General features: G+C 36.4%; 1 protein-coding gene across 2 annotated transcripts in view; it reads right to left on the bottom strand.

Annotated features, from left to right (window-relative positions):
- Window positions 1-24,107, bottom strand: part of LOC149065787 (laminin subunit alpha-1-like) — a 438,052-nt gene that overhangs the window by 251,326 nt on the left and 162,619 nt on the right. For both annotated transcript variants that reach the window (XM_089253835.1, XM_089253836.1), the window contains 4 exons: window positions 23,262-23,445; window positions 23,001-23,140; window positions 16,190-16,423; window positions 3,542-3,682 (listed from right to left, as the gene is read on the bottom strand). In XM_089253835.1, coding sequence (XP_089109961.1) covers window positions 3,542-3,682; window positions 16,190-16,423; window positions 23,001-23,140; window positions 23,262-23,445 — 699 coding nt within the window. The remainder of the gene's footprint in view (window positions 1-3,541; window positions 3,683-16,189; window positions 16,424-23,000; window positions 23,141-23,261; window positions 23,446-24,107) is intronic.

Below are 24,107 nucleotides of genomic sequence, written 5' to 3'. Positions count from 1 at the left end.
AAAATGTGCCAAGAAAAAGTGTGGGTCATAAGCGAGTTGAAAGGTTATATAGAGAAATCATGCTGAGTCAAAATCTCTGGAACTATAAACATGAAATTTGGCCAATCGTTTCATTTAATGACGTACAGACTCACAAAGAAGGGGTTTTTCGAAATTCGATACCTAAGGGGGTTCAAAGATTATACAGAGAAATCATGCTGAGCCAAAACCATTGAGGCAATAAATATGAAATTTCGTCAATAGTTTCATTTTATGATGTTATGATGTAAGGACTCACACACACACATTAAGGGTTTTTTTCCCCAAAATTTGTCCCCTAACGGGGTCATAAGGAGATTCAAAGGTTATATAGAGAAATCAGACTTAGCCGAAACTATAAATATGAAATTTAGTTAGTCGTTTTATTTTCATGATTTCATGGCGCTCATTTTATGACACTGATTTCAAAGACTCACTAAGGAGGGGTTTTCCAAAATGAAAGTGAAGGGGGTTCAAAGGTTATGTGAGGCATCACTGAGTCCAGATCGCTAAAGCTGTACATATGAAATTTTGTCAGTAGTTTTATTTTTGTAATGTAAATACTCACTGAGGACTGATTTTTAAAAATTCAACCTCTAATGGCCGTATTCACAGACAGAGTTTAAACTGCAATCGCAGGTGAAAGGATTGAAGATTGAAACGGATTGGTTAAATTGAGGTAAGGGGGTTATAACAGCATAGGGTTCGAAGGTTATATGTGGAAATCATACCTGAGCTCGAACCACTGAAGCTATAAGTACAAAATTTCATCTGTAGTTTTATTATAATATCAAATCACTAAGAAAGGATTTCTGGAAATTCCAAGGGGGGTCATGAGGGGCTAAAATATTTTATATATTGAGGGGTGTAAATTATTTCAGTGAATTTTTAAGTCATTTTTTTTAAGGACACTTGCGGATTTTCAAGTATTTATGAAAATATTAGCAATGTTTACCTCTATTTCTCAAAATTTCCATCACTAAATTTTTTGAGACATTTTGGTCGAATCACCACCAAATCTTCTAAAAAAGAGTGATATAACCATTTTCCCCTGTGTTTTCTTAGAGTTTGAACAATTTTCACTCCTTTAGAAACACTCTAAACATTGCCTACAGAGAACTACTAGATTCTGCAATTGGTATTTATGATAATTTCACATAACTATCCACTCTCAAATGCAAAAGGCTCTTGGTGTAGATGAAATTCCCATTTAATTCAAGTTAAATTCTCAATTCATCAACCTCTCTTTAGATGCTCACTAGACTTTGCTTGACATGTTTAACACTACTACTACTTTACCAAACACCAACTCTGGCCATATCGCTATATTGCAATTTACTGCCATTAGTGAGATGGGCTGGAAGCGAAGGCGCTGTCTATCGGTGGTCGCCTTGAGTTCGTTAGGGAAAATATCTTTTCGATATCCTCCCTTGGGTTCAAACCCGGGACCCTGACAACAACCTTCACGATGGTAGACGAGCATCTTACCACCATGCCACTCGGGCACCATGTTTAACACTAGAACCGCGGCACTTTCGGTATACCTAGAACCGCGCACTGGGTCAAATTGACCCAAACTGTGAAAGAATGGTGTTTCATAGCGAAAACAGGAATTTATTTTCGGTTTCTGGGTACTTACTTCTGGTTCCCTTTCTCTTATTCAATGTTGTTTAATTGCATATTCATAATGGAAAACTATTTGTTTATGAATATAAAATGGTCTTCACAATTAGCTAAAAAATGATGTAATTCAGTAAAAATAAGATTTAGTATACATTATTTGTTCTATTCAGTCGAAAAACACTTTTCAGTAATCCCATAATACGACAAAGATGTAAAATAAGCTTGTCAAATTGAATATGAAAAAGTCTATAATATGATTCTGTCAAATAAGTATTGATTTCTTACAGATAAGTGGAATTTATGATGAAGCAGTTTGGAGCATTTTTTTTTTCATCATTTTTGCACATTCATCGCATGTTGAAGTTGTACAACCCATGCAAAAATTAACAGTTTTGTTTCCACATTTTTATGTTACCTGACATCAGACTCATTTATTTTTATTTATTACTATTATTATTATTTTGATCGCTCACCAGCAGTTACATGATCAAGAGCACATGTTCCTTTTGCGCAGAGCAACGCATATGATGAATGCAGCTTTTCAATACGATTTTAGAAGACCTACTTTCAAAAAATAGTTCTGGCTTTCTGTATTGCTCTATACAAAATCCAGAAATATTTTTATATCGAGATCCAGGATGATGTAGAAAACGTCTGAGATGCCACCTTCACAGAATATTTTCTGGGCATATGATCGCTACAACTACAATCGTTACACTTTGTTGAATTGTAGTGTGAAATAGTTTCTCTGTGTGTGTGGAAGGTTTTTGTGGCTACTACTACCAATATCAGATGAAGCGTGCTGAGTAATGAAAAACTTATATCTTTCTTTCCTTGATAAATAGTAATTGTGGCATCATTGTTCCACACAACTGTAGTTTCACTATCTTTATTGCGTCAGATAATATTACTCTTCAATTTCGTCTCACCGTCTCTACTAAGCTCGTATTTTTTGGCTTTTAGCATTTGAGCCAGCTTTAGTGTAGTGAAAAAGGTGTTGGTTGAGGCATTTCTACTCTTGTTCTCAAATGGAGGGAGAGAGAAAGAGAGATCTGTTTTTCCCCCTTTCTTTCAGCACAGTAAAGAAATAGCTTAGTATGAATAATATAAAACAATTTTTTTTCCAAGAAAAGTATTCCTCTTCCTAGAAAGCCACATACTTCATAACAGGTGTGTATGTATCATAGTGAGGGAAATAAAAGCAATGGGCGGAGTCAAATTTCTTGCAGGGAGGAAGAAGCATTTGTCAGCTCACAATCAGAAAAAAAATTCTTTTAGAAAATAAGTAGCAATTTCTAGAAGGTTTAGTGATTTACTATGTGGCAGTTATAATGTGGATCAGAAAAATTTTAAAACTGCTTAAAGGGTTAAATGTTTTTCATACTTACTATAAGTTCCGAAATTCCCTGTACCTGATTTGACTGGTTTTTTTTGCATGTGCATCTTGTATTGTCATTGTATTTCTCTTATGCTAAAATAATTACCTTTTATTTTTTTTGTAAATTTCAAATTACTGTATGTCACACAATCTGATCATTAGTATTTTTCCTCTGCAAACACAAATTATCTACTTTTTTTGGACAGTTATTTTTATGGTTTTTCTCCTTGCATGACAACCTCGATTGACATATTTAAGCATATCAACATAATTTCATTCATTCTTCGTTAATTATTGAAAACCCCTGAAGTGTGATCATGTGATTTGAGCACTATGCTTGATTTTACAAGCTTTGAATGAAATTTATTTTATTATTGAAAGTTAATCTTAAAGTTAATTAGTAAACCTTGGGATCGAGTAATCTAAGGTTAATTAATTTTCTTGATATGAATAGTAAGACTGAATTTCAGAATAAAAGTATCCCAGCAGCACTATAATTTAGAGTATATAAATTATGCTTACTCTGTTCCAAAACATATTGGCTTGGGAACATAACCTAGTTCGATGAAAGCAAAAACAGTTATGACACCCTTTTCTGTTATCTGCATTTAATCCGAATGCATCTTCTTTGCATTTGTCACATTTTTCACCTAAAACATGTTCCTTTAAAAAAATAAAAATTAATTAATTAATATAAAAAATCAAATCGATAAATATTAACTTACATACATGATTTTAAATTAATATTATATTATGGTTTAGTTCACAGTCTTCCAAACTTTTTGTTCCATCGCCCCCTTCATCAGAAATTTTTTCATCTCATCGCCCCCCAACTCACGTAAACCCATAGGATCCCATGTTAAATCAGTATGTTCTATCGCCCCTTTGGACCATTCCATCGCCCACCAGGGGGCGATATTGCCCACTTTGGGAAACACTGGTTTAGTTCATTAATTACACCTCTACCAAGAGCATTTTAAGATATATTTTAATCAAACATGTTAACATATTTCTCTGATAAACAACATTACCAAAAATAAACATCACCTTCAAATCAATTTTATTACCACAGTTGAATTGGTTGATTTTTTTAAACTTTTAGTTGGTGTCAGCAACACATTTTGTTATGAATCATATTTTTTGCATATAATCCATAATGCATTACAAATAAACCCTTTAAATACTAACAGGTATACCAGTATATGTCCCAGTATGGTTCAAAATCAGTCTTGCAAAAGTTAATTTATGTTTTCAACCACTTACATTTTAATTCAGATTTTTAACCAATCTGAAGTGATGCTGTGTTTCTAGGTCATAAAATTCCTAACCCTACTAATATGTATCTTGATCTGAACCTTTCACATCATAAAGCAGCAAATGTGTGACGAGTAGATGGAATGAGTTGAAAAACCCCAGAGCCACTTAGTTAGCCTTAAATGATAACTATTGGAGACAGCACAGCTGGATCGTTTGTTGTCATCGTGGTCAGACATTTCATTCAGACTACCACCCAGCTGAGTGAGGAATACAGTGGGATAGTCAGTATATGAACAGTGCAAAGCGCACCTCATTGTATAAGTTTAAGGAGCCAAAAAAGCCCATAAAACTATCTTTGCTGAAAGCAAGCCACTGCATTGAAGGTTTTTCTTGAGCCAAAGTAATGCACTTACAATGCGTATTTCTAGAAGCTCTAAGCAAGAAAACACTGTGAATGGACTACTGGCAATTGGGAGCAAATACCATAGAATGAATAGTCCTATTCCCAACTATACCAGGCTAGTGGGCAGCTAAAAATATGGGGAAGTGTATATGAAACTATGATCTAGCATGCCAGATTGTAATCATACAAGTTCATTGCTATATAATGACGGGTTATGGTTCAGGGTTGTTCAAGGGGTCTCCTACCTTTTAACATGGTAAAAAACTTTCATATGTAGAAATGATATTAAAAATATTATTTATCAATTGTTCATTTCATTGCGTATGATATACTCTATGCTCACATACAAAATTTTACATATCCCCAATACTTAATTAAAACAGGTTGCATGCTTGATAATATTATGTGAAATGAATATAATTCAATAACAAATAATGCAAAATAAAGCAAACTGTTCGTCAATCAACTGCTATGACAGTCTAAATTGTTCGTCAATCGACTGCTAGGGACAATTCTAGACAATTCTAGATTGTGGTGTCACAGGGAATTTTTCTCTAATGAGTTTGTTAATAAATGGAATAGCCTACCCCGGGGGTAGTAAATTCTAACACAATTGATACGTTTAAAAAGAAATACAATAAACATGTTAGGGTAAATCAAGAAGCTATCCATACTTAGAATAAATATACATAATATTTACATAAATATTTTTTTTGCCCATTGTATAATATTTTACCATGTATATATATTGTTTCTACTTTTTGAAATTTGTTTTTATAATTGCATTTTTAATTGAGTTGCTGTATTTTAGAAATATATGGCATACATATTTGTTATGGGCATCTTTTTCTCAGCGACCATGAGGCATTTTGTCTGTTGCAGCCTTGTATTTGTTCATAAAATGATGAAAAAGATTGAGATTTTATTGTCTCAATCTTATTCAGAATCACATTCTGATAAAAATTTTAATTAATTTTAAATAATAAATATATTTTTTTATAACATATCTCAAATCTTTTTCGTTATTTTATTAATTGAACAGTTTCCTTTATTTTGAATCAATTTCATTGATATTGTGTTATTTTATTAGGCTCACAAGCTGTTCTTAATGCATTTTTTTTAAATTCATAAAAAATTAAGTATTGGAGATATGTAAAATTTTGTACTGGAATTTTGTACCACACATACACCATCAAATATGTGGGGCAGAAATTTAAATAAATCAATGCATGGAATATAATTAATGGATGAATGATATTTTTCATAATATTTCTACATAAGAAAGTTTTTTACCATGTTAAAAAGGTATAAGACCCCTAAAAGCATAGGCCGAAACCAATAAGAAATACCTCTGAACATTTTTCATCCACTGGTTAGATAAAAAACAAAACGTTCAATGTTTGCTCAGATATATTTCATCATACTAAAATTAACATTTGTTTTTGTTGGTGCGAAAAGCAGATAGCTCCCAGCTTTAACCAGTAATAAATGTAAATTTTTGAAATGCACGAAAAAAATGAATCTTTACTTTTTCAATCTCTTTGCAGAGAACTAAGAACTTTTAGGTGCAGCGCTTAGTACTCCGAGGAGCATAGATTGGAAACCCCAGGTTTAGGCCATTCCATCACCTGCTAAAGGCTGAAATTTTATTACATGAGTCACTTTTTTATATTTTGGACAATTGAATTTGATATATATCTACATATTTAAATTCCTAACATTCTTAAACTCTCATGGGAACTAAAAGCTTAAAAAAAATTGCATGTTTTGGAGAGTGTCTATGGCAGATTTTGATGTCAATAATTTTTTGTTTTCATCAGATGTATTTTACGATCTCATTGATGCAATAATTTCTCAGCTTTGCTTTCAGCATTATCATAACTGACATTATAATTATCATTGACATATGGAAGTACACCCAGAGATGTCACTGATGGGCATCAAATACTTATAATTTTGGGAAAGGGTGCATTATTTATATTTTGTTCATGCATTCCGCAGGATGCGTACTTTCCGAGTTTTGAGAGGAAAAGCATGGAGGAAAAAACCCTTCTGTACCAACTTTTTCTTTTTTCCCCTCTTCACCATCTTTCATGATCACATTATGACCTTAAAAAATTGTTCCACTACTTTTAAGTACAAAGAAAGTACTATACTCTAATGGTATAAAATGTATAACCTCATGGGCTATCATGAATAAAATGCTGATGAAATATCTGGTTGTCTTTCTAAATGAGCAGCTATTATACTAAATTTTACAATTTTAGAGGGTTTTTTCCTGTGGGTTACATATTGGAAATATCATAGTACTTTGTTGGCTACCCACCCATATTCAGAGACAGCGTATTTACCGCTGATTATCTAATTCATTCTTGCAAAATTACACATGCATCTTTTTGAAATTTGTATAGGATTAGATCACCCATTCGAATTGTAAAAAAATTTTCAGAGACTGTTGGAGGGGAAAAAAAAAACAGAATCCATAAAACCTCTATCTAAAATATCCACAGTTTTAGAATTTAGTTGCTATGTGGTCATGAGTTTTGCATCAAGAAAACTTGTTTCGAGACCCACTAAATACGCAGTGATGGTTGGCTAAATACGATTCCTGAAGTTTTTCAAATTTGAGTTGGCTATCCTTTTGAAAAAATCTTTGTTGTTGCTGTGCAGAAACGGCTCTTGGGATATGTGGCAACACAAGTTGCTACTCTAGGAGGGGCATCAAATCCAAAATGAGAAGGCAAAACAACTTTTTGTTTGAAAAAATATATATATATTTGTAAACTCTAGAAGGAGCACCAAATCCGAGATGAAAGGGCAAAAAAAAAAAAAATTTTTTTTGAATCACTGGGGTAGGAAAAAATTGAGATGGGGTGGGCAGTATTAGGATGAGTCTGTGGATCAATTACGATACATGGTTTTATTACAGAAACACACATTACTACAAACTACACAACACACACAAGGACGGTTACAAGAGGAATGAGAACAAACAGTACACTGATCAGAGTATAACAACATATGTTATAGGTGCTGCCATCTATCAGACATTATTTACACCCACGTATTTCACTGTTGTTATTTACACTAACACCCCCCCTTTAATTCAGTCTGTCTGAATTATCTTAGTGGAAATCAGGTGACAAGTCCCAGTTCTTTGCAAAGCTTTTGATGAGCTGGTCTTGGCAGTCCTTTCGTAAGTATGTCTGCAATCATATCTTGACTCTGGACATATTCAAAGAGTATGTCCCCTTCTCTGATCTTGGATCTAATATGATGATGCCTTACATCAATATGTTTGGTGCGAGCACAGAATTTTGGGTTCTCAGCAGATTTTATTGCAGATGGATTGTCACAATAAATCACAGTGGATTTCTGATGTCCTTTCAATTTCAGCTCACACATTATTCCTCTCAACCAGGCACATTCCTGAGCTGCTGAACTTAAAGACATATATTCAGCTTCGGTTGAACTGAGAGCTACGGAGTGTTGCTGTTTTGACATCCAGGTGACAGCTCCTCCTGACATCATGAATGCATATCCAGAAATGGACCTTCTGGTGTCCAAACAATTTCCCCAATCTGCATCAGCATATGCAGAAAGCTCAGAGTGATCAGCTTCATACATCATTTTCATGGAAACAGTTGACTTGATGTATCAAAGAACACGCTTCAGTGCAGTCCAGTGAGCTTTCCCAGGATTTTTGTTGAACTTGCTTAGATGACCAACAGCAAAAGCTATATCAGGCCTCGTTGAATATGCAGCGAAGATGAGAGAGCCAACTAATTCTCTGTAAGATACATTGGACATCTCTTCTTTTTCAGATTCAGTCTTCGGTTCATCATTCTTGGATAGACTAAGTCCTACTTCAAGAGGAGTGGCAACACCATGACAATCAGACATGCCAAAACGGACGAGAACATCTTTCAGATATTTTTCTTGATCAATGAAAATTTTTCTGTTCTTTCGATCACGAGTGATCCTCATACCTAAACAATGGTTCACTTCAGCAAGGTCTTTCATCTTAAACTTTTTGACAAGGGCAGTTTTGAGATCATCAGTAGCAGATTTATCATCACTGAAGATTAGAATGTCATCCACATATATTCCCACAATGATTGTTTTCCCCCCTTCGACTTGAAGTACACACAAGAATCATATTCAGACGGAGTGAACTCAAGGTCGAGAAGAACATCATGTAGTAACATATACCATGAACGACTGGCTTGCTTCAAACCATAGACAGATTTCAAAAGACGACAAATGGATCCAGATGGAACCTTGACATACAAGTCTTCATCCAACTTTGGATGGAGGAAGGCTGTCAGAACATCCATGTGATGAACATCCCAGTCATATTTAGCAGCAAGGGCAAGCAAAAGTCTGATCGAGGTTGTTCGGATGACCGGTGAGAAGGTTTCATCATAATCAAGGCCATAGCTTTGGGAGCATCCACGAGCAACCAAACAGGCTTTGTACCGTTCAATAGAACCATCAGCAGTCTGCTTAATCTTGAATACCCATTTCATAGAAATGGCTTTCCGACCTGGAGGAAGTTCAGCTGGAATCCATGTTTGATTATCAGCATGCGATTTCAATTCCTCGTCAATGGCCCTTTTCCAATGTTCAGCATCCTGGCTGTTCAGAGCTTCAGTCAATGATTCAGGTGTACTTTCACACAATGAAGCTTGGAAGGATACAAAATCATCATTAAAGATACGAATGTTTTGTTGTCGTGTACGTTGAGGATAGCGATCAGATCTAATCGGAACATTTGGCAAAACGTCAGGTGTCCTCACAGTATGGGAAGGAGAAGACTGTTCTGAACTGTTTTCCAATGATGTTTCAGTCTCTAGAGAAGGCTCAGAGATAGTAACGGTTGAAAACTGTGTATCAGCTGCATTTTCATGCGACGGAAATGGATCATGGCTCAGTGAATAAATTTTGCCAAATGGAAACCGGTCTTCAAAAAACTTCACATCTCTAACAATTTGCACCTCTTCTGTTTGGGGGTTGTAAATGCGATAAGCCTTTGTTTCATCGCTGTAGCCAAGAAGGATACCATCCCCAGCTTTAGGATCCAGCTTCTTTCTTTTACACTGGGGGATATGAACCATGGCTCGACATCCAAAAATGTGAAGATGCAATATGCTAGGTTTTCGTCCAGACCACAGTTCTTGGGGAATGCGTTTTTGTAGAGCTTGTGTAGGACATCGGTTGCGAATGTAGGTAGCTGTCAAGATAGCTTCGGCCCAAAACACAATGTCCAAATTAGAGTTGAAAAGCATTGCACGAGCAGCTTCCATCAAAGTGCGGTTGAGGCGTTCAGCTACTCCATTCTGCTCGGGTGTATGTGGTACAGTTCGCTGATGCAATATTCCAGCATCTTTCAGAAAACTTTCCATTTTCCCAGAGACATATTCTCCACTATTGTCAGAACGTAAGGCTTTGATTTTTCTTTCCATCTGATTTTTGACAAATGTCTTGAATTCAACGAATTTGTCAAAAACTTGATCTTTAGACTTCAGAAAGTATACAAAGCATTTGCGAGAGAAATCATCAATAAAAGTAAGAAAATAACGAGCTCCACCTTTTGATGAGATTTGCATGGGGCCACAGAGATCTGAGTGAACAAGTTCCAGAAGATTTCCTGCACGTGTCTTGCTTGATTCTGGAAAGGATTGGCGGTGTGATTTTGCACGAACACAAACATCACAATCCTCAAAATCAGATTTTAAATCACATTTGAAATAAAGTGACTTTTGCAGCTCTCTTAGGGAACAAAAATTAAGGTGACCCAGTCTCCTGTGCCATATCTGACAGGTGTCTTGCTTCATTGAAGTGGTACAAACAAAGTTTGTTTCATTATCAAGACGATACAGTCCATTCACCTCTGTTGCAGTTGCCAAAACAGATGAACTGTCAACCATGGGTTTCTCTTTTAGTATCCTGCAACCGGTCTCATCAAAGATGACTGATAGCTTAGGCTGACTGTGTACAAGTTTGCTAACACTTAACAAATTCAGCGCGAGTGTAGGCACAGACTTGACATCTTTAGCATGCAGTGTTTTTGAAGAGCTGAGCACTATGGCGACGTCTCGGTGCCCTGTGACTGGCAATTTTTCACCATTGGCTAGACGGACCTCTTCTTCGGATGATACATCGTGTGAAATTGGCAATTAACAACTGAGATGAGTTGATGCACCAGAGTCTATGAACCATTCATGTTTGTCAGAGAAAACCGCGGCAGAAAATACAGAAGAAACAGTTGCTCCAGAAGCAGTTTCTTTTTCAGAGCAAACTGCATTAGCAGAACACTTAGTTTCAGTTTTCCGGCGATTTTTCTTTTTTGGTTTCGAGCAGGTCGTAGACTTGTGTCTGCGCTCATTGCAATTAAAACAACGGATTCCTTTTGTAGCACTGGCAGGTTGCTTTTTCACGAAAAACACGGAATTCGATGGCGGTTTCGGAACTTCAGTTGCGTCTTCCACGAATGAAGTTGTGATTTCTTGTCCAGATCCGCGAATACCCAGGACGAGAGGCTTGTAATAGTCCGGAAATTTCGCGAGAATGAAACCACCGATGACGTGGTCGTCCAACGGCTTGCCGACGTTTTCGAGCTGTTCCGCGACAATCGTGAATTTATTCAGATATTCGTCTACTGTACGGCAATCGTGAAAACGAATGTCCAGAAGACTCTGATACAGGCCTACCACACGAACAATACCTTTATCTTCGAAGGTGTCATTGAGCAAGTCCCATGCTTCTTTGGCAGTTTCACATCACATTTCCGCGTGATCGTTGCAGTCGCAGGCTTGAGAGACAAGTTGATTTTCGCGAGAGCTCAGCGATACAATGTGTTGTCGATTGGTTCGGTTCCCGACACAATACAACTCCACAAACCACAGTCAATCAGGAAGTTGTTCATGACGAATTTCCAATTGGTGAAATTTTTCGGACCTTCGAGATGTTGTGGACTGTGGTGCTGTCACAGTGCCCAGGACTGTGACAACCAAACTGGTTGTCACAGTCCTGGAAGTCGTCGACATCGAAAGCCTCAGAGTTTCCAATTCCCGCCTCAAGGCTTTGTATTCTTCAGCGGTCGCCACGTTGGAGAGAAAACTAATCGGCTCGAGAAAGATCTTTAAAAAACATCGGAATTCGCGAGTTTGTAGTCACAAAAATAATCTTATGCGGCAGGCCCCATAACCTATTAGGATGAGTCAGTGGATCAATTACGATATATGGTTTTATTACAGAAACACACATTACTACGAACTACACAACACACACAAGGACGGTTACAAGAGGAATGAGAACAAACAGTACACTGATCAGAGTATAACAACATATGTTATAGGTGCTGCCATCTATCAGACATTATTTACACCGACATATTTCACTGTTGTTATTTACACTAACAGGCAGGAGAGGTGCCATAAGCAGTTTCTGCATGGGTAGAGTTTTTGTATCAAACCACCCTTGTCATGATGACCAGTAGACCCACAACACAAATATACATTAAATTGAAAATCCGCACATTAGTGATTTGGAGGATGTATAGCACCACCTACTGTACGGAAGATACAATGCTGGACACAGAAGAACTATATTAGGTTTCAATATTCAGGTGTGAAATATGTGGCAGTTAAATGGTGGTAGACCATACTTTGTGGACCATCAGGGAGAAAAAAGAAATTCATTCCAGTAGGAAATTGCTCAAAAAGGATTTATATGTATCAGGAGATGATCATGAGAGAATCATTTGCTTTAAATGATTTTATCGCATATGAAAAGTCATTTGTCTCCTCTGGGAATCAAACCGGTAGGAGACAAATCACTTTTCTTTCCAAATACTAGTTGCGGAATGACATCCGGAAAAATCAATTTCTCTGTATATTTCAGGCCAAAAAAATACCATCTTTTAATCAGAAGAGAATTTATAGATTGATTTATTAGTAAATATGTAATGTGCCTAACTTATATTTGTTTTAAATTTGTTACACATGTTTAACTCCTCAGTGTTCATGGGTTTATTTGCAACTTTTCTTTACCAGTAGTATATTTAGCAACGAATGTAACTAAACCTAGTTATACAAGTAAATTAACCACTTTATGATCAAGGACATAATATTGTGTTCAAACACCACTATAATAAATTCAAAGAAGTCTATCTATTTTCTTTCCTCTCTCATCACCACAAAACCTTGTTGCAACTCTATGAAATAGTGGTGAATAAAGTAGTTCTCTTTTTACCTCCGTTACGATGAGGTAAAAAGCTTCTGCTTTAAGGTTAAATAGGTTCTACTATATGCATAAGAGGAAAAAGAGTATAGGTAGGTGAGGGTGAAAAGAGAAATATACTTTATACCTACAGTGTACAGTAACATACTGTTTTCTTTCATTTTTTTTTCTTACTTTTCTACTTTTTCCCTTCCTTTTTCTAACATGCCGTTGCGTTAGAAAAAGATGATCATATTTATTGCTGATTTGCCAAACAGAGATCATCTGAATTTCTTGCCAATCTCTTGTAAGCAAGAGCAATTAAAATTTTTGTTAGTGAATCTTTGGATTTAACATGTTTTAAGAAATATATTATTTGTTTGATTCATAAGGGTACCTGTAAATGAGGTGGGGGGGGGGGGACAAACTTTTATTTTCTTTGAGAGGAACCCACTTTCACTCAAATAAGAACTGCATTATGCCAATAACCTGGGTCCCTGGACCCAAGTAAATTAGAGTGGAGCAGCATTTCAGTCCATCTGAAAACTGAAAATTCTACTTGCTTGTAACAGTTTTGGATAGTTTTTTGGTTGAATATAAATGCCACACATTATATAAAAATTCATGAGTAGTTTTCAAGTCAGCAACAACACAAGGATTGACTTCCAGATTCAAAAGTAGTAGTCTGATATTTTGAGATGGAGTTGCCAGAACACACCCATAACTTTATTCAGAATAGCATATTACTTTACCTTTTAAGAGGCAGAAATGCGGTGGTTTAAAGTAATTTTTTAATGAAACTCAACATAACTAAACATGAAACAGTTAAAATTAAAACATCTCTCATGAGCGCACAGCGCCATGATACTGAACTAAAGGCAGGATTAAGTGTGTGAGTGTGTGTGTGTGTGTGTGTGCACAGAGGAAATCTTCCTTTATATAGGCGGATCGCACATGATCGATAACATCATGGCAGATCGATATCGGCAGCATCCGATTTACTTATCGGATCACAACACCCCTCTCCTCCAGCTACAGCAGTATGAAGTCCTTGAACCTGGATGGTTTTTTGATAATTCGTTTAGGTCGCAACACTGGTTCAGGAATCGCTGATTTCTCCTGAAGATCGGATGGCATATCAGCAAGCTTGGATTGCTCAGATGATTCACGGGATGGCGATGACTCTGGTTGAGCCGGCATAACGTCCTCATCAGGTTGCACTATTGGTAGATTCTGTGGTGGGTCACACTTGAATAGTTGATCCACATGACATCTTATCACTTCTCCCAATTCTGTAGTAGGCTGGTAAGAAACCGGACCAGTTTCTTTGGCGATCGTTGCTGGAACCCATTTTGGAGCACTGAAATAGTTCCTAGCGTTCACTTGATCATCAACATTGAATTTTCGAACAGATCACTGTTCGACTGGAGCTTCCTGTTTCTCCTGTTGATCTCTAACAATTGATAATTTTTTTCGTACCACAGTCATTTTCTGCACACGAGGGCTAATTAGACCGGGACCTACAATTTATTGCCGATTCCGAACGGCAGGCTTGTCTTTTATACTTGTCGAGAGGTTGGTGCGCTAACCCCTCGATGGGGGACTCCTTGCAGTAGCAATTTTTTCCTGCGGTCTTGTTGGCATTTTTTTCGTTGTACTCCTGTGTCAGGAAATGTTTCTGACAAGGACGAACCGGGTATCAAACTCACGACACCTCTAAACATCCTTTGGTACTTTAGGTGAGTATCTTATCGACCTGGGCTACCGCGCCCGATCTCTAACAAAGTCCGGATGCAGTCTGTCCAGACAGCTTCTTAACCTCCTCCTCATTAGGAGTTCGGCTGGACTTAGGCGCATAACTGAGGATGGCATAATGTGTTGCTGTAGGAGGAACTGAGCTAAATGTTTACGAAATGACCCATCCACAAAACGTCGCAAGGCATCCTTAGTCGTCTGAACTGCACTTTTGGCTTGTCCATTTCCTGCCGGTCTTCGAGGAGCTATGAGCACTCAGCGAATGGCATTTCTGTGCAGGAACTCTCCGTACTCTTCAGATTTGAAGGGCGGCCATTGTCCGAAACAATAGCATCAGGAATTCTGTGAACAACAAATATGTCTCGGAGTTGATCTATATTAGATGCAGCAGTAGTAGATGACATTTCTTTTACCTCAGTCCACTTGGAGTAGGAATTGAAGAGAATCAGGAATTTCTGTCCTTGAAATGGTCCAGCATAGTCGATGCGGATCCGTGACCAGGGGATCCTAAGCACCTCCCAAGGGTGCACATGAGAACGTGGAGGAGCATGTCTTGTCTCTTGACAAGGCGAACAACCAGCAATGTGATTTTTGATATCAAAGTCCATTTGAGGCCCCCATACGTAGCAGCGTGCCAAGCTTTTCATGCTTTCCACTCCTGGATGAGCGAGATGAAGCTCACGTAGAACCATCGAACGCCCCGGCACAGGCACCACCACTCGATTTTCCCACAGCAGACCGTTCTCGTGAACTGACAACTCGTTTCGCTTTGAGGAAAATGCTCTGAATTCTGAACCCAACTCCGCGTCTGCCCATCCCCTCAAAACAAAGTTTAGGACCCTAGAAAGAACAGTTAAAATTAAAACATCTTTCATGAGCGCACAGCATTGTGATACTAAACTAAAGGCAGGATTAAGTATGTGTGTGTGCACAGAGGAAATCTTCCTTTATATAGGCGGATCGCACATGATCGATGATGTCATGGCAGATTGATATCGGCAGCATCCGATTTACATATCGGATCGCAACATTACCCATAGACTGTTTTTGAAAGAACCTTGATGTCTGATCTTATAAAACTTATTCCTATGTAAGAAATTATGATTCTTCCAAAAAAACTTAATTATATCTGATATTTATAAATATGACAATTGGTTATGAGCAATAATTTTAGCATTATATATATTGGTATTGCAGGTTCATATGAAGGCAGGAAAAAAAGGTGTTATAATTGATACTTTTCATTATCCTATTTGGTTCTCTAATTTATATGATAAAAATACTATCAAAAGCAATTAGTTATATATTTAAAAGAACATACTGCACATCAAATTCACAAAGTTTTAGGTTACATACACATGAATGTGTATTTTTTGCTATTTTTGTGTACATCAGTTTCGCTAAAAATAAGCTTCAAAATATGCTATCGATATGCAAGAACTTATCGCCACAAAAATACCCTAATCATCAAAATAGACTCACTCAATTCAGAGTATTATCAATGTCATACTTTTAGGTAAGATATTACATACCTTGCAAAAACATTTTCCTTCCTCATTACAATGACAAATTCCATCTTTCAAATGGCAACGATTTGTATCTGTTCCAGCCATATTACAATTGCACTTGTAACAATTTGGAAAGTTGTAGAATCCATGGCGACATTGGTCACAGTGTCTACCTTCAAACCCTTCCATACAAATACAGTTACCATTTACAGGGTCACATTTATTATTTGAAGATCCTTTCAAATTGCAGTTGCATGGCTGTGAATAAACAGAAATAGGTTTCGATAGACTTGATTAAAAATTTTACCAAAAATAAGTCACCAATCAATATATTTTCCTCATAAGAATATAAAAAATGAATTCTTAAAAAAATATATCCTAGCCCTAGCCTTCACAGATTTTTCTCCCAATTATGTTGACTGATCATAAAATACATGAAGTTTGCTATCCTATACTAAATTATATACTACTAGCTGTTATCCGCAGCTCCACTCGTGTGGCTTTGGTAATCTGAAAATTGCTCAGCTATGAACCCCTCATGATTCCCCCTTGGGAGTTGAATTTTGAGAAATTCTCTGTGAGTCTCTGTATTGTAAAATATATACTGACCATTATTTATAGCTTCAGTGGTTTGTGCTCAGCAATAGCCCCATATAACCTTTGAACCCCTTTAAGGGTTGAATTTAAAAAAATCCTTCCTTAGTGAACTTTATGTCATGAAATAAAACTACTGCCCAAATTTTATATTTATAGTGATTCTCCACACACATACATGTAATCTTTAAACCCCATTATGACCCCCCCCCCCAGAGGTCGAATTACAAAAAAACCCTATCTGTGCGTCTTTATGCCATGCAATAAAACTACTGCTTAAATTGTATATCTATAGTTTTAGAGCGGTTCTCCATATAAACCTTGAATCCCCTTATGACACCCCTCAGGGGGGTTGAATTTTGAAAAAATACCTTCTTAGTGAGTCTTTACGTCATAAAATAGAACTACTGCCCGAATTTCATATATGTACAGCTTTAGCGGTATTGGCTTGGTAATGAATCAGTGTATCAGTCAGGACATGTTATCTATGAATATAAAATAACATATCCTGACTGACTGATTCATCATTGCCGAGCCAAAACCGCTGAATCTATATGAAATTTGGTAAGTGATTCCAATGATGCAAAGACTCTCCCCCCCCCTTTTTTTTCCTCAAAATTCCACTCCTAAAGGATTCATAAATGGGGTCTACATGTTATATAGAGAATCACACCAAGTAGAAACCGCTGAAGCTATAAATACTAAATTAGGTCAGTATTTTTATTTTGTAATGTAGAGACTTGCTAAGGAGAGATTTTTAAAAATTCATCTCCTGAGGGGTCATGAAGGGTTCAAATGTTATATGGGGGGAAATCATCGTTGAGCAATTTTCAGATTACCAAAACCATGTGAGAAAAGCTGTAGGAAACAGCTAGTTATATATACTATATAATATACTCAAAATGAAAGGAAGAACAGCATATGAGGCATAAAACGAGCTTGTCAGTTAGTTTCTGTGTTTCTTTCCCTCATTTTCAGCTATTTTTGAATTCAAATATCTCATTGCACTTAGAAACATGGAATTTTTTTTTTGTTTGGCTCAACTTGTACGTGTGTTGTTTTTGTTTTGGTAAATATTTTGCCCCAAAGCAGAACGTTTTGGCTTGGAAAGGGGGGGAGTGTGTGTGTATGTGTGTGTGTGTGTGTGTGTGAGTGTGTGTGTGTGTGTCTTGGCCTCATTCTACCAAACCATTGTTTCATGAATGGTATGGAGTTGTTCTGACACGTTTGACTCCATTTCCATCACAAAACTCCTAGAATTTAGATGATGTGAATTGTGGTCCATTTTCAGACGGAATTATGCGGCCAATTCCATATGAAGCAAACAGCTTTTGAAAACATTTAATCATATGAGCTAATGCAACTTTTTTCATCTTAAATACTTTTAACCATCCAGAATAAGAGTCAATGATTAAAAGCCACTTATCACCATTCAGCTGGGCTAAATCGATATGGGCTCGATCCCAAGGTTTGCCTGTGTTATTCTATAGCAATAGAGGTGATTCACAATTTTTGGATGATTTGTGTTGCAGTGCAAGCATGTTTTAGCCACATGTTTTATGTCATGGTCAATGCATGGCCACCATACTGACATTCAAGATACTGATTTCATTGAAACAATGTCAGCATGACCCTCATTAGGGTTTGCGGATGAAAAAATTCCCACCCGCCTTTTCTCAGGAATTTTTTGTGATATCCTGTTTCTGGAAAATTGGGAAAATTACTGTTGTGACAAATTAATACTGAAAATTGGATTTAAAAGATTTAAAAAAAACATTCACGACTGACCCCTGTTTTTTAAGCAATCCTACAGGGAAAAAAATAGCAATTGCGGAGGGGTTTTCTTTTAAACTTTCAAGTGGTTTGACTATGATCAATCTTTCAATCTAAATGGTTTCAAGTGGGAAAAAAACCATGATGTACAAGTGGGCAAAAAATTACTTTATACAAGCGAAGCTACAAATCTCAAATGGTTGAACACAGTTTAAAACGCAGAATTCTAGAATGTTTATTTTCTGTCAGAGGGTATGAATTGCTATATTTATCAGTACTGATTAAGAGTGATGTGTAAGCATGTGATAAGCATAATTGGAATAAAGCCATCTTAGTACTGCATAGGTAATTTGGAATTCAAAATATACAAAAGATAACACATTCTTTCTTTTCCTTTGCTCACTGTGGAAAAAAAATGAGAGAACATAAAATTTCATGCTGCATAAATTTAATTCAATCTGCAGGAGAAAAAAAATGTGAAATGGTATAAGTCTTTTGGAGCCTGGCCAAACTGCAATGAAATTTAGGACCTAATGCTAGGCCCCCCTACCGGGAGTCTTGAGTACAGATGAACGAGTGCAAATTCATTCTTTGCCAAAAATATTCCAAATTTTTCACATTTACTGCATGGATCATTAATATTATATGATAACGTAAAGATAATAATATAATATAAAGCAATTAATTATAAAATTTGGTATTCGTGTCATGAAAAACATTGTGTAAGTGAAGTTGTGTGTTGCATAAATAAAATATTTTAACGTTAAAAGGTAGAAAGAGTAATTGAGGGCAAAAAAACATCGTATAAATGGAGAGAGTCAGTTAAACGAGGGTTCACTGTAAATAACTGATTTTAGAAATTCCCAAGAAAATTCTCAGGAAATATGATTTCCCATTTCTGAAGACTTCAAAATGTCAGGTATTTTGCTGGATGAAAACGCAACCAAGCCTGAACAAACAAATTTTGCCGCTGATGTCAAAGCTTTTGAGGAGGTTGATGCTATTGCACTATGTATAATTGGGTCAAATGTTCATGGTGAGTCAAAGCAGCATATTCTTACCTGTAAATCTAGCAGAAATAATTGGAATGCATTGCACACTGCGAACAGAAAAATGAGAGACGATTGGCTTATTGTATTTGTAGTTATTCAGCTACACTAAGAATCCAGCTGACAGTATCAACGCTTGGCTTATTGTATTTGCAATTATTCAGCTACACCAAGAATCTAGCTGACAGTATTGCTGCCCATGTATCAAAACTATGATGAATTTGCCAAGATTTGCAAAAGGAGCTGAAAGAAAAAAACGCAAGTCTTGCTGTTTCAATGCTGCTAAATAGGACACCCTTCCGAGTGAGTATGTTGAGTTCCAAAATTCTTGGGAGTCAGTTCCACACAAAGAAAGAAGTGTAGTGACTTCGACTGAACGTCTCAGGCTTCACAAGCAAAGACTTGAAGAGCAGAGATCTTGCAGTTCTGAACTGAGCACTGTTAGCATATTTATTGCAAAAAATGCTAGTTCAATGGCTAAGAAAATGATTGAAACTTCAAAAAGTCAATCATATCAAAAAGAACTGCCATTCAAGTAACAAAGATTGTCAACAAGGACTGTTGGATAATTGATTCTGGGGCTTCTCATCACATATCAATCTGTTCAGACTTCTCATTGTATGCTCCTTTTGATGAGCCAAAACCACTTCGTTTTTGTGGCGGAACTTGCATGTATTCTGAAGGATTTAGTACGATTGATGTGGAAATGCTGGTATGTGGGAAGCGGAAACCAAGTCAATTGAAAAATGCTTGGTATGTCTCTAAATCTGACCAGAATCTGTTCTCACCAGAATCTGCTCTGAGTCATGGTCTCATCAAGGTTGCTACACACAGCACAAAAGAGTTCAGAAATGGAAAGCAGACTGTTGCTCTTGGAATTTGCAACTCCGTGGTGAGCATAAGCTTTTGATGCGTGTTATGATTTCTAAAACTTGTCTTGATGTGAAAAATTCTGACATTAAATGGTGGCATGAGCGATTAGATCATCGGAACAATCAACATGTTCAGAAGTAAAGGTATGGAGATTCAGTTTAGTCAGAATTTGGTGATGCATGTGCACCCTGCATATGGTAAAATGCATAGAGTCAGTTTCTGTAACAGAACAACGAAGCTAATTACAGCCGGTGAATTGATCCATGCAGATGTCTGAGAGCCAATGCCTGAAAAATTGTTGGATGGAAGCAGTTACTATGTTGTATGACTTCTTGAAGTGCAGGTTGGTTTACATAGTCATACTCTTTGTAAGTAAAAAAATTCAAGGACTATTCAAGCACTTTTTCCAGGATAAATTTAAAAATTCAAGGACATTCATATCATAGTTGATAAAAATCATGATTTTTTTTAAAAATGAAGTTAATTGGATTTTTTTTTATTTGTATTCCACATTTACTCATTTTAATTTCGAGTTTGAAATGCTAATTTATTAATGATAAAAAGTTTTTAATATAGTTATAGTTCTACTTTCAGCTTGTAGTAATATTAAGTTCTAAAGCAATGTTTTTCAACCGCAGGGCCCTGGCATCAGTCAAACTGGGCCGTGAGTGATTCATCTTTTAACTCTTACCCATTTATTTTCTATTAGTCGTGTTTTTGACCAGGTCTTCTACTTGAAAAAAAATACTCAACCAAACGACATTCAGCAGAAATCATTTTAAGTTTAAAACACTACTGAAATGTGCTTTCAATAGAAATATTAGAAAGCTCATGTGGTCATATATGTAGGGTGACTACATAACCCATATTTCCCATGACATTCCTGTATTTTCATGTAAATTTGGTCATCCCACTTTTTCATAAAAACGTATAGTTATTTCCTGGATTTTCAACACAGCTATTTAAACTTTTATTCTTTACTGAAATTAAATATTAAAATTATTTTTCAAACTCTATAAATTATATCATGATAATTATGACTTTAAATTTGCATTTTCATTTCCCATATTTGTCATTTTTTTTCCCATAGTATCCATTAAATCTATACTGTAAGACCAGACATGGTCCACGCTCTGTCCCAAGAGGGATGTAAGCGTTTTACCTCGAGGGGCTGGACCACGCTGGGAAGATCTATACTGCTTCATTTTCTACCTTTAGTATAATTTTTGGTGACAATTGGCGATTTTGCCGGGGTTTTTTTTTGTGGAAATATGGTTAGCTTACATTTATGCAACAGACATTCATTAATATATTAATTCAATGGTATAAAATATTTTGAAACAATATCTGAAGTGCAGTGTTTTGCAGCCAGATCCTGGGGGTCATGGTGCTCTTAAGATAGCCCTGACTGTCGATGGACCTTGCTCTATTTCTAACTTTTGTGCTTTTACAGAAGAATAAGATGAGGGGGGGGCGTAGGGGGCATCCCCCCCCCAGCATCAAAGGTGGAGTCGACTGATCTAATGTATATATATTTATGGACATCATCATCATCGCGCTCCCCAGCAATAATGACCGTGCCCCCCAGACTTCCAAGGCTATCTAAACAGAAATTTGTGTAGGGGTGCACAAAGCATTTGCAAATTATTGACAGATCTACTGTAATAGTTCACTGAACCTAAAAAAGATTTTAGTTCTGGCACATTTTTTAGGGCAGGCAATTCACTGGGAATTCATTCTATCGCTATCAGGCAGAATACCGTTTCTGTTGATTCTGTGTCCCAAGAATTTTATTTCTCATTTGAATAGCTTAAATTTTAACTGTTGTGTCTTCAAGTCTACCTTCCAAAAAATATCAAACACTTTACGAAGTCTTGATGAGTGTTCTGTTCTGGTGGATCCACCAGCTGCAATATCATCCTGGAACGAGGTAACATCTGCCATTCTAACAAGAAATTGATCTATCAATTTCTGGAAAATAATTGGAGCACATGATATTCCAAATGGCATGCTGGTGTAAAGGTAATAACCCCCATGTGTTGAAATTGTTTTGTGACAGAAGTTCTTTTTCTTATCACCAAAATGTGAGATATTTTTTTTATTTAGGCTAAAGATGTGTATAAGTAATTCCATACCAAAACACGAAATAAATTTTCTCCTTCTTGGAGACCAAGACCATGTATCCATTCTTATTTTTGTTGCTCTAGGTTCTGTTAGGGTGTTTTGCTACTGTCTGCCCAGTGATATTGTTCTTATCCGGTGTTGCCAGATACCCTACATAAATGGCCTTCAGTAAAATTAATAGCATAATACACAAAACGGGCACCTTATTTGGATACCTTTATAATTTTAAGTATGTTTCTATAGCTAACGGTTAATCAGTTATTTGAGGTGAAACAGACTTAAGTTTTCACTCTGCATGCATATCATCAATATTATCAAATTATAAGCAGAATTTATAACCACAGAGTAACAAAATTTGTCTTTCATTTTTTTAAAACTAGTATTATTTTGAATTTACTTGAATAGACAGGCCAATGACTTACCTTGCAGCCACTCAGAGGGTCATATCCCCATGCATTTGATACACATTTTTGACATTTTCTACCAGTAGTAAAAGGGGGACACACACATCTTCCAGTTTCTGGATCACATATGTGACCTGGTGCATCACATGAATCACACTCTATAAGTTTTAGAATCAAATAAGCAATATATGAGTAAGTTGAAATTGAGATTAAATTCGAACACATGTATGTGTTTCACAGAAATATATAAAAAAAGTTATGATCCATAAAAAAAATTACTTCTACAGCCATGTCTACCAAACTTGTAATACCCAGGCAAACAATGACCACAGTGTATTCCTCCAACACCTTGTTTACAAGTACATTGACCAGTGTTCTTATCACAAAGAGAAGCAACTGAGCCAGTTCGATTACAATGGCACTTTTCGCATCCATTTCCAGACTTCAAATTCCAATAGCCATCCTAGTAAACAAAGCATGAAATGAATGTAAATAAATAGAAGTAATGTCTCTCTAAATCACTGGTATAATTTGATAAATTTATTACATACAATTTCAATGAAATAGCTTTCAATACTTCATGAATAACCTTCCCTCTAATTTTAATTTCTTGTGTGTAAATGTTTTTCTATGTATGGTATCCTGATACGCCATGCACACCAATGGTAGATTTGATAAGTCTGTATGTATGTAGACATTTTCACTAAGTATTACTGTGCACATGTGTAGCTTACAGGAAGCATTGCTCATGAGTATGAAATCAGATGCAATCATCACGATCTCGGCGAATATAAGTTTAAATTCTCCAACATACTGTCAAGGTGGAAAAGTCGTGGGACACTTTCCCCCTTTTTTTTGACATATGGCATAAATAGGGAAATTGTAGTCAAGATTTAGTCATGTTCTGTATGCATGAATTTGGTCAAATCGTAGATATATGTGTCATTCGTCTCAAGAAAATTCTTTTGTTGTCTTTATTTGACTGTAGTATGCAGGTCAAAATCCTGTAATTGTCCAGTTTTTTTTCTCTCTCGTGAAATCCATTCAGTTAATATTTGCAAGAAGTCCTAGCTCGAGTTGTTATAGGGAAAACGAATTGATTGCACACATACTTGTCGCTCACAC

This window comes from Pholcus phalangioides, unplaced genomic scaffold (genome assembly GCF_987345545.1).
Source record: "Pholcus phalangioides strain wild (caught in Gottingen) unplaced genomic scaffold, Ppha-v1.0 ptg000039l_1, whole genome shotgun sequence".
Taxonomy (NCBI): domain Eukaryota; kingdom Metazoa; phylum Arthropoda; class Arachnida; order Araneae; family Pholcidae; genus Pholcus; species Pholcus phalangioides.
This window is presented reverse-complemented; position numbering and strand designations above follow the sequence as displayed.